This window comes from Cherax quadricarinatus, chromosome 84 (assembly GCF_038502225.1).
Source record: "Cherax quadricarinatus isolate ZL_2023a chromosome 84, ASM3850222v1, whole genome shotgun sequence".
Lineage (NCBI taxonomy): Eukaryota > Metazoa > Arthropoda > Malacostraca > Decapoda > Parastacidae > Cherax > Cherax quadricarinatus.
In genome coordinates this window covers 10,659,695-10,672,901 of record NC_091375.1, presented here as the reverse complement: position 1 = coordinate 10,672,901, position 13,207 = coordinate 10,659,695, and the positions used below count along the sequence as shown (strand labels likewise).

General features: G+C 38.9%; 1 protein-coding gene across 1 annotated transcript in view; it reads right to left on the bottom strand.

The window, feature by feature from the left end:
• Positions 1–11,458, bottom strand: part of LOC128704411 (mucin-22) — a 22,383-nt gene extending 10,925 nt beyond the window's left edge. Inside the window, exons 1-2 of the mRNA XM_053799562.2 lie at positions 11,179–11,458; positions 1–84 (exon numbers count right to left, since the gene is read on the bottom strand). The exon at positions 1–84 is cut by the window's left edge and continues 800 nt beyond it. Coding sequence (XP_053655537.2) covers positions 1–54 — 54 coding nt within the window. The 5' untranslated portion in view covers positions 55–84; positions 11,179–11,458. The remainder of the gene's footprint in view (positions 85–11,178) is intronic.
• Between the last annotated feature and the right edge of the window lie 1,749 nt (positions 11,459–13,207).

Genomic DNA, 13,207 nt, shown 5'->3' with positions numbered 1-13,207 from the left:
ACGTTGAACTTCGAGATCAGGGTCAGGGCCCTCTAGAGTAGAGGAGAACCCCATTTTGGCTCCACTGCAGCCTATCTTCCAGATCTGGTAAAAAAAAAAATTATGTATAAACAGCTATGATACATATTTTAGCTGAAACGTTCATGTATGTGAAGTATCACTGTATGACCATTGCAAGTGTAGTTTTAAATACTACTACTACTACTACTACTACTACACTACTACTACACTACTACTACTACTACTACTACTAACAACAACATACTGGAAACATGATGTACTAAGAGCTTCTGAACAAATGCTTTACATTGTATTGCAAATTATTAGTATAAATGACGAAAATATACTAATAAAAATATTCTGAAAATTTATATATATCTATATATATATATATATATATATATATATATATATATATATATATATATATATTTATATACATATAGAGGTTGGGTACCACCTCTGGAACTGTGCTGGGGACCTAATCTTCAGAGAAAATAATAAACTTACTACAGGGAAAAATCAAGGTTCTCCCAGGAGCTGTTTGAATATTGTCTTCTATCATCCCTTATATTCTATATTCTATGTAGACTTTATTTAAATACAAAATACATCGACAAAAATACAATAGGGAGTAGAACAACATAGATAACATCTCAGAGCTATATCTCTAATACTTCGTCCAGCTCCTCGGCAGTGGGCCGCGTGACCAGAATGCTGCAGGCATTTCCCCTCTGGATCGCAACACCGAGTCTTTGAAAGAGGAAGCTGGCCGCCTGTGATTCTTGGTTTCTATGACGAGTTTTTCACCCAACTCTTTGAGGAACTTTAGAGCACACTTGCCCCATGATCCAAGGGTCTGCGACCCTACTGGGATGAAGTTATAGCAAGGGGGAAGGCCTTCATATTTGCGGGTCTTCTGGGTTTTCCTGTAGCTGGCAACTCCATCCACTTCAGCTTCAGAGTATGGCGAGTAGGTGTGTGCCAATGTGGCAGCACAGGTGTAGTCCCAGGCAATCGGCAATCTGCTTACCATCCTTCCAGGGTAGCATAGTGGCTCCATCAGGACGCTTTTGACTTCCGTCAGACCTCTGTACTTGGGGTTCCCGTTCAGCTGGGCAACAGGCTGTGGCGAGGCTTCTCTTTATGATGTCATTGACCTCCTCATATCTAGCATACTTCCCTTCTGATGTGTGACACACGAGACCATGAAGTCCGAATTGATCAGTCGTCGCCCTGCATCAAATACACCTGTGTTCGGTAAGTACCGGGGCGGCTAGGCGAAGAGCAACACCAATCGTGAATTTTCGTACACCATGAGGAGGGCTAAAACAACACGGGTTCGATCCCCGGTTAGTCGTAGTATTGTTATTGCTTTAAAACCACTTGTTTCATGGATTTAATATATATATATATATATATATATATATATATATATATATATATATATATATATATATATATATATATATATATATATATATATATATATATATATATGCAAAACAACCAATGTGAAAGAGTAGTGAAATTCCAAGCGCTTTCGTGACTACTCACATTGTCAAGGAACTATGAAAGTAATACATCAAAGGAAGGCAATAAAATGGAATTTTTTGAAACAAGATTGCTTAACACAATCCTCCCTAATAGAGCAAAATGGTTCAGATATGTCGATATTGTATGTCTTATGCCCAAGAATGTAGATATACACCATTTCCTTGGCAAATTAAATAGCTTAGCCCATTCTATAAACTTTACTGTTGATTTTGAGGAAAATAACTCATTGCCTTTTCTAGATGTTTTAATTATTAAGGGTAATAATGAATTCAAATTTAAAATTTACAGAAAACTTACAAATAACTGTTCCTATGTCCACTATTATTCTTCCCAACAAGATAAAGTTAAACTCTGTTTTCTCATCAATGTTTTTGAGCTTTACGTATTTGTAGTCCTGAGTTCATAGATGAAGAAATATCCAAAATTTATGAAATAGCCAATGATCTGAAATACCCGAGGAATGTAATTGATGAATCATTTAAAATTGCTAGAAATACTTTTTACAACCCAAAAAGGGACAACCAGCCTTATTCAACTAAAAATATGTTGGTTCTCCCTTACCATGAAAACTTGGTTGATATGCCTTCTCTTCTTAAGACTTTTAATATTAAAGTTGTATTTAAAAATCTTGATACAGTAAAAAAAACTTTTGATAAAGAATTCCCCCCAAAATGCTGACGGATGTGTCTATAAGATTCCTTGTAAAATTTGCGATAAAGTTTATTACGGTCAAACTGGTAAAAGTCTCGAACTTAGATTAAAACAACATAAATATGGCATTAGAACTGGACAAGATTCCAATGCTCTATTTATTCATCACATCTATTTATTCATGTGAGAGACTTTAACCATCCAACTGATTTTCAAAAAGTTGAGAAAGTAGTATCAAGCAAGTCCATGGTCGACAGGAATATAATTGAATCTTGTTTCATAAAAAGCAGTTTTGACAATAATATGAATATTTCCTTAGGTTTGTATAAATTAGATTGTTAAAATAGACACATGTGCAACTCTTGGGTATCTTTATTGAGGAAACATTTCGCCACACAGTGGCTTCATCAGTCCATACAAAGGATAAACTTGAAGAACAGGAGGAGAACGAGGTAATCAGTCCCTCAGCCTTGAGTCGATGTGGTCAGTCCATCAATCTTGAATAGAATCAAGATTGATGGACTGACCACATCGACTTGGTGGGTTGTCTTTGTATGGTGAGATACCCAAGAGTTGCACATGTGTCTATTTTAACAACGTGTCGGTTCTTTGAACCATTCATCTACAATAAATTAGATTCATTTATAATTAACAAAATTTGGTTAGAGTTTAATAATACATTGGACAAATAATAAACCTTATTTCTTGGGTTGAATGATTTGTTGGTGGGTTGTCGTGAGGACCTGTCTAGTTGGACCAACGGACCTACTGCAGTGTTCCTCTTTTCTTATGAGTCCGGTATTATCTCGCGTCAGGTGTTTCTTTGTTGTGGGAGTTGACTGTGAGGTGTGTTCTAAGCCATTTTATTGCCTTCCTTTGATGTATTACTTTCATAGTTCCTTGACAATGTGAGTAGTCAAGAAAGTGCTTGGAATTTCACTACTCTTTCACAGTGGTTGTTTTGCATAATTTAAAATCACCTGTTTACTGTGATCTTATTGCATATATATATGCATATATATATATATATATATATATATATATATATATATATATATATATATATATATATATATATATATATATATATCAATAGTACATTAAAAAATGAACTACAAATGGTTATAACTATAACCATAATTTTTAAAGGGGTGGACCGGTAAGCCAGAGGAAGGCATCGGTCAGATGACCATAAGTTCCAACAGCGGATCATCATCTGATTAAAACCTGTTCCCTGATGAACCTTACCGAACCCTAACCTAGTAAAAATTGTTCGCAGCTAGTTTCTTTATACGCCTCTTAATCTTGCCTTTTCTCAAATTTGCTTTTAGGATCATCAGAAGCACTTCAATACTTCTAGCAGACACCTCTTGCACGCGACAATCATGACAAATGATGGTGCAGCAATGTGGCAGCACCCTAGCACACATGATCAGCACTCCTCTATTGATCATTTCCTGCCGGCACACTTCAAATGATAATTGCAACTGTCATGTGGGCGTGGCAGACACTGGGAAGCAGCAGGGACGCGAGTCCAACATTGCACAGCACAATACTGGTGATGACAAACACTGTTCCAGGAGGAAGCTGCTTAGAAAATGGTGAAGGGCTCGTGACCTAAGTATAGAAAATGGTGAAGGGCTCGTGACCTAAGTATAGAAAATGGTGAAGAGCTCGTGACCTAAGTAACTGTAAATCACTTTCCTTCTTCGAATCAAACCTGATTGCCTCCCCTTCCCCAGATGCTATGAATTTTACTGGTTTAAGAGCTTACCTATGAATACTACTACTTTCTATTAATAATAATAATTATAAAAAAATACAAGACTAGAGCGTATATTATATGTACTGTATGTTATGTGGGTGAAATATGAAATTAACCGCTACTCAAAATACTTGACAATGGGCACAAACCTTATTCAGATAAAAGGTGAAGATTAAGAGTCAGGACATGATTGCAATATTAATTTGTTTTACACATCAGTTTTACAAGGTAAGAGATGTTATCCATCCTACCTCAGCTCATTTCCAAGCCCAGCCATAGGATGCCACCTACAACAACCGACTAACACCCAGGTACCTACTTACTGCTAGGTGAAGAGGCAACAACTGTAGGGAAACATACCCAACTAACATTACCACCCGTGATGGATACAAGCGCTTTCTTGTAGTGTGTGTGTGTGTGTATTCACCTAGCTGTGGTTGCTAGGGTCGTGTCACAGCTCCTGGAGGTTACCTGGCCCCACCTCTTCACTGGCAGCCACTACGTCACTCTTCCTGCTCCATGAGCTTTATCATACCTCTTCTTAAAGCTATGTATGGATCCTGCCTCCACTACATCACCTCCCAGTTTGTGTGTCTAACTTGCATCTATCAAAAGCACTGCCTAGCAGCGTAAATGGCCGTGGAAAGAGGCAAATGTAGTCCCTGTTCACAAAAAGAGCAGAACAGAAATCAGCAACTACCATACCAATGTCACCCCTGTCAATCACTATAATCTCACGGGAAATGATAACATTTTACGACTACCAGTCGCTGCTTGTAACCGTCAATATGGCTCCAGCAAAGATCACTCTGCTGATGATCCCCTCAAGGAAGGTTCCTTGATGCTGGTGAGGGGCTCTTGATCTAGGGAATTGGATCTGTGCTCCGGTTCCCCGAATTAAGCCTGAAAACCTTCCACATTCCCTCCCCCACAGGCGCTGTATAAACTTACGGGTTTAGCGCTTCCCCTTGATTATAATCTGCTGATGATCTAAACCTCTCCGTAACGTTGCAATGGTCACTGGATGAATCCAAGATCAGCCGGACATTGCTGGCGCTTTCGATAGCAAAATTGAAGCACTATGCGTCTCTGGTTCTACACTATGCCTCCTTAATGATAACGTTTAAATTAGATCTCTAAATGTAGAAATCAATGGGACAACAAGGCATTCAATCTGTGCCAGCGTTCCACAGGAAAATGTGCTTGGGCCATTGTTATGGAATGTTTATTTCAACACCTTCAACTCTTCCCAGAATCTAATGCCTAAGCAGATGACTACTCTATCATTTATTTATACAAGGTAGGAAATGTCAGTTGCTCTGTTACATCATTCACGAGCTTACGACTATATCAAATGCCTGGAAACAACGATGGCAGATTACAATTGTTTCTGTGAAAACACAAATGATGATCTTCTTTAGGCACCACGATGGTAATGCTGGAGCTTTGGTAAGAATAAATAGGCGAATGTTGGAACCACAGGCCCCTCAAGGAAGGTTCCTTGATGTTGGTGAGGGGCTCTTGATTTAGGGAATTGGATCTGTGCTCCAGTTCCCCGAATTAAGCCTGAATGCCTTCCACATCCCCCCCCCCAGGCGCTGTATAATCCTCCGGGTTTAGCGCTTCCCCCTTGATTATAATAATATAATAATAATAATGGAACCACAGGATGAGGTGGATATCGTAGGGGTGAAATTTGATTTCAAACTGACGGCCAAGAGTTAACGGCATTAAGCGTAACTTGTACCTGCTAGACAGTAGAGGCTGCAAGACTTAACAAGGCAGTAGTACACTCACACCTTGAGTACGCTCCACTTTCTTGGACTTCCTGCCCCCCGTCTCGTCTGCGGCTTCTTAATAGAATAGAGAACAGAGCTAGACGACTCATCTCTCGCCTGGACGCGGCCTGGATACTTCTGTATTTTCAGTAGAGCCTCTAACACCGGAGATATGCGTGGTCTTACTGTTATGTACAAAGCCAATGTTGTGAAGGTACCACACTCGAGCCCCACTTCGCTAGTAGAGTTTCTACACAACGAGAGAGAGTGAGATTGCATACCTAGGGTGAATGCCATGACACTTGGCCAGCACATGAACAGGACAACATACACACACGAGGCTGGCCACCAGCAGCTACCACACCCACACGTGAGGCAGCACAACACATGCATAACATAACCCACCTCTAGTCTACTTCCGCCTCCAAAATTAAAAAAAAAATGCTAATTTAGAAAATATATACAAGCCACTTTGTAGTTAGAATATATATATATATATATATATATATATATATATATATATATATATATATATATATATATATATATATATATATATATATATATATATATATATATATATATATATATATATATATATATATATATATATATATATATATATATATATATATATATATATATATATATATATAATATATATATATATATATAGGGGATCACACAATGCCTAGTGAATAGGAGAAAAATGGGTTTGATCTAAGAGCAGCTCCAATTGCTTGGATTATGAGCCCTTCACGAGTACGAAGGGGCTCCCCCTTGAAGGGTGTAATCAGAGTGAATTACTCAAGTATAAAGTGTTGACGATCACAGAGTATCGATTCTGGCGAGGCACCCGTCACGTGACTTGCAACGTCATATATTTGCAAGTCTGGACCTTATGGTGACTCACACTTTTTTATTTATTTTATTCGCAGGGAAGCGCTAAAACCGTATAGGGCCATACAATGCCTAGAGAGTGGAAGGTACTAAGGTTTGATTTAAAAATGGGTGAATAGCTGCAGTTCCCAGGATCAAGAATCCTTCACGTGCATCAAATGCAGCCAGTCATGGTAATGTCGGTCAATAATAACTCATTTTTTATGGCATTTTTACAAGCAAAATTATGAGGTAAACAGTGAAAAACAAGTGAACCACTTCAAGCAAACTAGATGTGTTCCAGTCGCTGCGCGATCCTAGAAAGGTTCCGTCTACCTTAGTGATCCGAGAAAGGTTCCGTCTACCTAAGTGATCCTAGAAAGGTTCCGTCTACCTTAGTGAACCTAGAAAGGTTCCGTCTACCTAAGTGATCCTAGAAAGGTTCCGTCTACCTTAGTGATCCGAGAAAGGTTCCCTCTATCTTAGTGATCCGAGAAAGGTTCCCTCTATCTTAGTGATCCGAGAAAGGTTCCCTCTACCTCTGTGATCCGAGAAAGGTTCCCTCTATCTTAGTGATCCGAGAAAGGTTCCCTCTACCTCGGTGATCCAAGAAAGGTATCCCAGTACCACATAAGCCCAACCCTCTCAACATCAGTGATCCGAGAATGGTATCCCTGTATCTCATATGCCCAGCCCCCTCTACTTCAGTGTAGGCAACAGGAACAGTGCAGAGTGCGTCATGTTTCGAGTGCAATTAAATATCAATGTTGAAAATTTGAAGCCACTCAAAAAAAGGCACTGAAAAGTAATCACATGGAAACCCGTATCCCAATTTCTTCATTAAATGGAGAAGTGACAATTATTCAACCCAAGAGTAATTCGAACCTTTTATTACGAAAACGAGACTTTAAGTATAAAAGCCACTCAGAAGAGACAATCTCTAGTTATCTCACAGATAATAATATTACAAAATATGATAAATTAGACACATGTGCAACACTTGGGTATCTTCATCGTGGACACGTTTCGCCACACAGTGGCTTTATCAGTCCATATAGGAGAATGGTATATCAGAAAGATATTGCACCATTCTTCTCTGTATTGGACTGATGAAGCCACTGTGTGGTGAAACGTTTCCTCAATAAAGATACCCAAGTGTTGCACATGTGTTTAATTTATCAACTTGTCGGTTCTCTGAACTATTCATCTACATTCTAAAATATATTAGCACATGAAGACTCTCAGTTGATTGTCAGGTTATCGGAACTCAGAAATTATCGCACGAACACCAGTATTTTAACTTCACCAATTTCTCCAATAAAAATAGTAAAGTGGCGAGCACAAAGCCCAGTTGCAAATACTCGTAAACAGGCGATCTTAATGTAGTACAAGCCAAATTAGGTTGGAAATCTTTAGCTCTAGATCTTTCGTACTCTCGTGCGTCGCCAGCAGCTATGCAATGTTGCAAGACAGCAACAGATAAGGGGAAATTCTCTGAGGCAAGGCAGAATGTATCAGTGGCAGCCCATGTCACAGAATGACTCCGTGTCATGGCCTGCCATTGATACCTTTTATCTGTTCTGTCTTGCAACATTGCACAGCTCCTGATGACGCACGAGTGCGAAAGATCTAGAGCTAAAGAGTTCCATCCCAATGTGGGTTGTTCTACAAAACCCAAAATAAATTCAAACCTATGTCAAAGATACACCAGTATTCAAGGTTTGAGTCGACCCGAAGAGGCAAGTGTAGAGTCTTCAAGAGGAAATTGGACAAGTATCTTCACCAGGTGCCAGATTAACCAGGCTGTGATGGATATGTGGGTCAGTGGGCCACCAGCAGCAACAGCTTGGTTGACCAGGCAAACACCATACGAGCCCGGCCCATGGCTGGACTCCGGGAGTAGAAAAACTCGAAACTCATCAAAAGTATATCAAAGGTAAATATTCCTCAGTTTTTGCATGAAAACCAGTTTAATAAACTGAGCAAATTAAAATTTACACAAATCAAAATCTTGGCAACACTTTAAGAAAAGCACAACACTGAAAGTTTTAAGTCAATCACACTCGAACAACTTCACTTTTCTTCTTAACTGTTTACCTGGAGAAAGTGTTTGTGTAAGACAATGACAAATTTGAGGCTACACAGTCTAAAACCAAAAGAAAAAATATCTTTTTCATAAGATGCATCAACCATTAAATATAGATGCTCTTTAAAAGATACTCTAGTTATTTCTTGGAATAATAATAATAGTGAAAAAACCTATACCATTTTAAAAATAAAACTGGCATCTACATATTCCTATAACAACCCAAGTTTTCTTCTAAGCAGGATACACCAGTGTTGAAAGTTTGAAGGCGAGCAGAAGAGGCTTACTCAGGATATCGCACGGAAGACAAACCGGGAATAATTATATAAAACTGAGCAGAGAGCTCCTGCACATGCCAACAGGCACAGGAACCTTTCTCTACTCATAGTATACCAGAGTGCAAAATTTCAAGACTATCGGATAAGGCGTTCTTAAGTTATAAACGAAAACCCTAGAATTTGATTATTATTATTATTATTATTATTATTATTAAGAAACAAACAGGAAACACTTAGGGTATCCCTTCAGGTATACCTAAACAAACAGGAAACACTTAGGGTATCCCTTCAGGTATACCTAAACAAACAGGAAACACAGGGTATCCTTTCAGGTATACCTAAACAAACAGGTAACACTTAGGGTATCTCTTCAGGTATACCTAATTATATAACAGAGCTAAAGGAGGAAGATATAATGGGAGAGCTCTAACCCAGTAGGGATCATATAGTATATGGGAAATGAAAGGCAATCAGATCTGATCAGAGGAAGAGGGTAGATGAAATTCCTTGGATCAAGAGCACTTCAGTAGCATCAAGGTACACCTTTAAATGAAAATGCATGAACGTAAGAGTACGCAGAACAAATCCTAAAGAAATAGGTACAACATTCTCTTATCTTAAGGTTAATTAATGGTTGTAATCGTAATCATAATTTTTCAAGGGGTGGAGGGGTAAGCCAGTGGAAGGTCTCGGTCAGATGATCAAAACCTCCATCTGTGGATCAAATGACTAAAACCCGAGTCAGGAAAAATTTGTCCCGTTTCCTGACAAAACCCAAGCCTTACCTAACCTCTTATTTTGACCCTCGAATGTCACATTAGTGCTCTGCAAGCTAATAGCTGAGCTGCTCTCCTGCCTCAGCTCACTTCAAGCAAAACTCGCTCTATTCCTTTTTATTAGACATTATCCTAGCACACTATTGTAAGCTTAAATTATCACATTTCCTGCCCCATCTTGTTTCCCTTACTTTATACTACAAGTTCCAACATCCTCATGTAAGACTTCAGTTTTCCTCCGTTATTCTATAGTGCTAAACCCGTAGGGGTTATACAGCCCCTGGTAAATAGGAGATAATCAGGGTTGATCTATGAAGAGGGTAATTCTAATTACTCGGATCAAGAGCCCTTCACCAGTATCTATAATTGTGGCATACCTGTGACCTGTTTTGAGAGGTCGTTCAAGGAAAGGGACAACAGTTCCAATTCCTTGAATCAAGAGCACTAGCCTCAAGGCACCTTAGTAAGTTTATTTAGGTACAGGTACACATAAGTACAATATCATAGTGTAAATTACCTAGGATAACTCAAAGAAGTCTAAGTGACATAGTATTTCCCTTGGAGTTCTTAGAGAAAGAAACTGATGACAACACATACATATACAGTTTTATGCAATATACATATAATACTCTCACTCCCGGACCATTATTAATATTCATTGTGAAGCGCTAAACCAGCAAGGGTGATATAGGCGGGGCCAGGAGGCCCATCCTAGACCCCCACAAACAGACCAGTGACCACCATGGGAGGCATCCCTCTGTGTCGTCACAGTAAGTAGCGTTTTTCTAATTCCTTGGATCAAGACGTCTTTCACAATAATGTTGTCTGAATGAATTACACAGCATGCCAGTGGCTTTTGTTTGTTTTTTTGGTCCTAGGAATATTTTATTATATGCAAATATTACCTGTATATTGCTGAAAGGAAATAAATGTATTATCAAAGTCCTCCCTCGAAGCGACTCATCCCAGGAAAAAATGTACATAGTTCAGCATATACCATAAAAACTATTTCAATGTATGTTGTAAAAATTAAGATAGTGTAAATGAGAGCTTCTGGCACAATACAAGACCAAATATTCTCATGAGGTGAAGAAAATGATATTGCAAGGTAAACTAGACATATATACCGTTATGCAAGCTTTGATATATTACATTCCTGGATTCTTTTATCCTTCTTGGAGTCCATGAATTATATTTAGAGTTGTCATATACATAATAACGTACATGTGGAGATATATCATTGAACATTATGATTCACTAACTACGCATTCTATATTTTAAAATATTCATTGTTTAGCGCCATACATAGTGACATTCCAATAATTTACTCAAATCTTACTAGATCTGATCTGTGTATATAATGGAGTAATGCATATAATGTAATTAGGAAAGTTTGTATAGAACTTACCACATTGTGGAGTCGATGCTACGCTGCCATGCATAAAATATGCGTCTTACTGCGGCTATTTTTCGCCATGGTGGTTATTATGGTGGCGTTGGTGAGGGTACGAGAAGACTGACGTTGCTAACACATTCACAAGGTGTTTATAACACCGTAACACTGTGTTGTAACACCAGTGGGAGGTGGTGGAGGTGTTAAGAAGTGGGAGAGAGCGGGTGTGGCGGTGATGGTGGCTGGCAGACTGTGAGAGCAGCAGCAGCAGCAGCGGTGACATAGCTAACCTTCCTGCACCTCTGACGTACAGTGGTGCAATGCTTCATGTACTTACCCTACACCCTCTCTTTCTCTCTCTCTCATTCTAGGAAACTTAAACTACTTAGTGTCTGACCTACTATGATGCAATGGTCCATGTATATTATTTTTTATCCTCTCTACATCCAGGGTACTCAAACTCCACGTCTGACTTACAGTGGAACAATGGTACCTCTCTTACTTCCTCGCTCTACCTTCATCCAAGGCACTCAACCTAATCCATATCTGACGTACCGTGGTGTAATGGACCATGTACCTCACCTACACGTCTTTCCCATCATCCAAGGCACTGAACCTAATCCATATCTGACGTACCATGGTGTAATGATCTATGTACCTCACCTACACCTTTTCTATCTCCCCTCACGAGAAGTTCCTTGACGGTGGTGAGGGGCTCTTGATCAAGGGAATTGATTCTGTGCTCCGGTTCCCTGAACTGAGCCTAAATAATCTTCCATCCCCCCCACATGCGCTCTATAATCCCTATGAGGTTAGCTCTCTCCCATTATAATAATAATAATAATAATCTTACTTACGCAAGGCACTAAAACTCCTCTGGCCCGGGGTGACGCAGTTGCATATGTACCTACCTACTTTCCCTACTTCCTCTCAGAATATAACGTACTGATATTGATCTTCACAAAGCAGAACTGTGACAAAAATATTTACTGACCTTTTACTACTTACAACACAATTATAAACGTTTTTCAACATGTATTGAGACGCTAAATTACTAATTTTATGGAAATGTCTACAATGATAGTTTAGCTCAACACTTGTGTATCTACCATGATGACTGATAACAGTTATCTTGGTTATTACTGCAGTATCATATGTACAAACCCGCCAAACCCATAGGGGTCATACAGTGCCTGGACAATGGGAGCACCAGTTCCTAGGATCAAGAGCCCTTCAGTATCGACATACTTGTGAAGGGTAATTGGACTTGATCCAAGGAAAGCGAGTGCTGCTCGAATTCTTATACCTTGTACGTATATTGTAGTAATAAAGATTATTATTATCAAGAGCCCTTCACCAGTATCAAGGGAATAGACAATAAAAAAGTCTTTTGGGAAAAAATATTTGTATATACTCCAGGTATTTCTTCCTGAGGCTGCTTGAATGTTCCACTTGTCCTACCATCCCCGACTTTTATAAATGCACAAAATGTTATATTCACAAGAAATCATTAACCTCAAATGGGCCATAATCTTAATAGCATCTACATCATCGTTAAATACCTTGAACTCCTTGAGGCACGTTTGTAATTTTGTTTGAGGCCAGGCATATGTGTATTATTATATTCATAAGGAAACTCTAAGCCCATAGGATTATTATTATAATCAAAACCAAGCACTAAACCCACCAGGGTCATATAGCTCTGGCTAAGCTCATAGGAGCCATGGTTGACAATGGCAAGAAGTCCAGCCTAATTAGGCAAAACATATACAGTACTAAAATTATTTTCTGCTACCAGTATCTTAATTTCTATAGGGGCCATACAGTGCCTGGGGAATGAGAGGTGCATAATCAAGTTTGATCTAAGGAAGGAGAGGGTGGCTCATATTCCTTGGGTCAATAGCCCCTCAATGGCATCAAGGCACCTTCCTACCTTCATTAATAAAGAAGAGAGAAATTTTTTTCCTTTCTACTAACAATTTTCCCACCTCTTACACTCATTCTTATCCATATTATTATATTCCTGCTAAACCAGCAGGAGTCA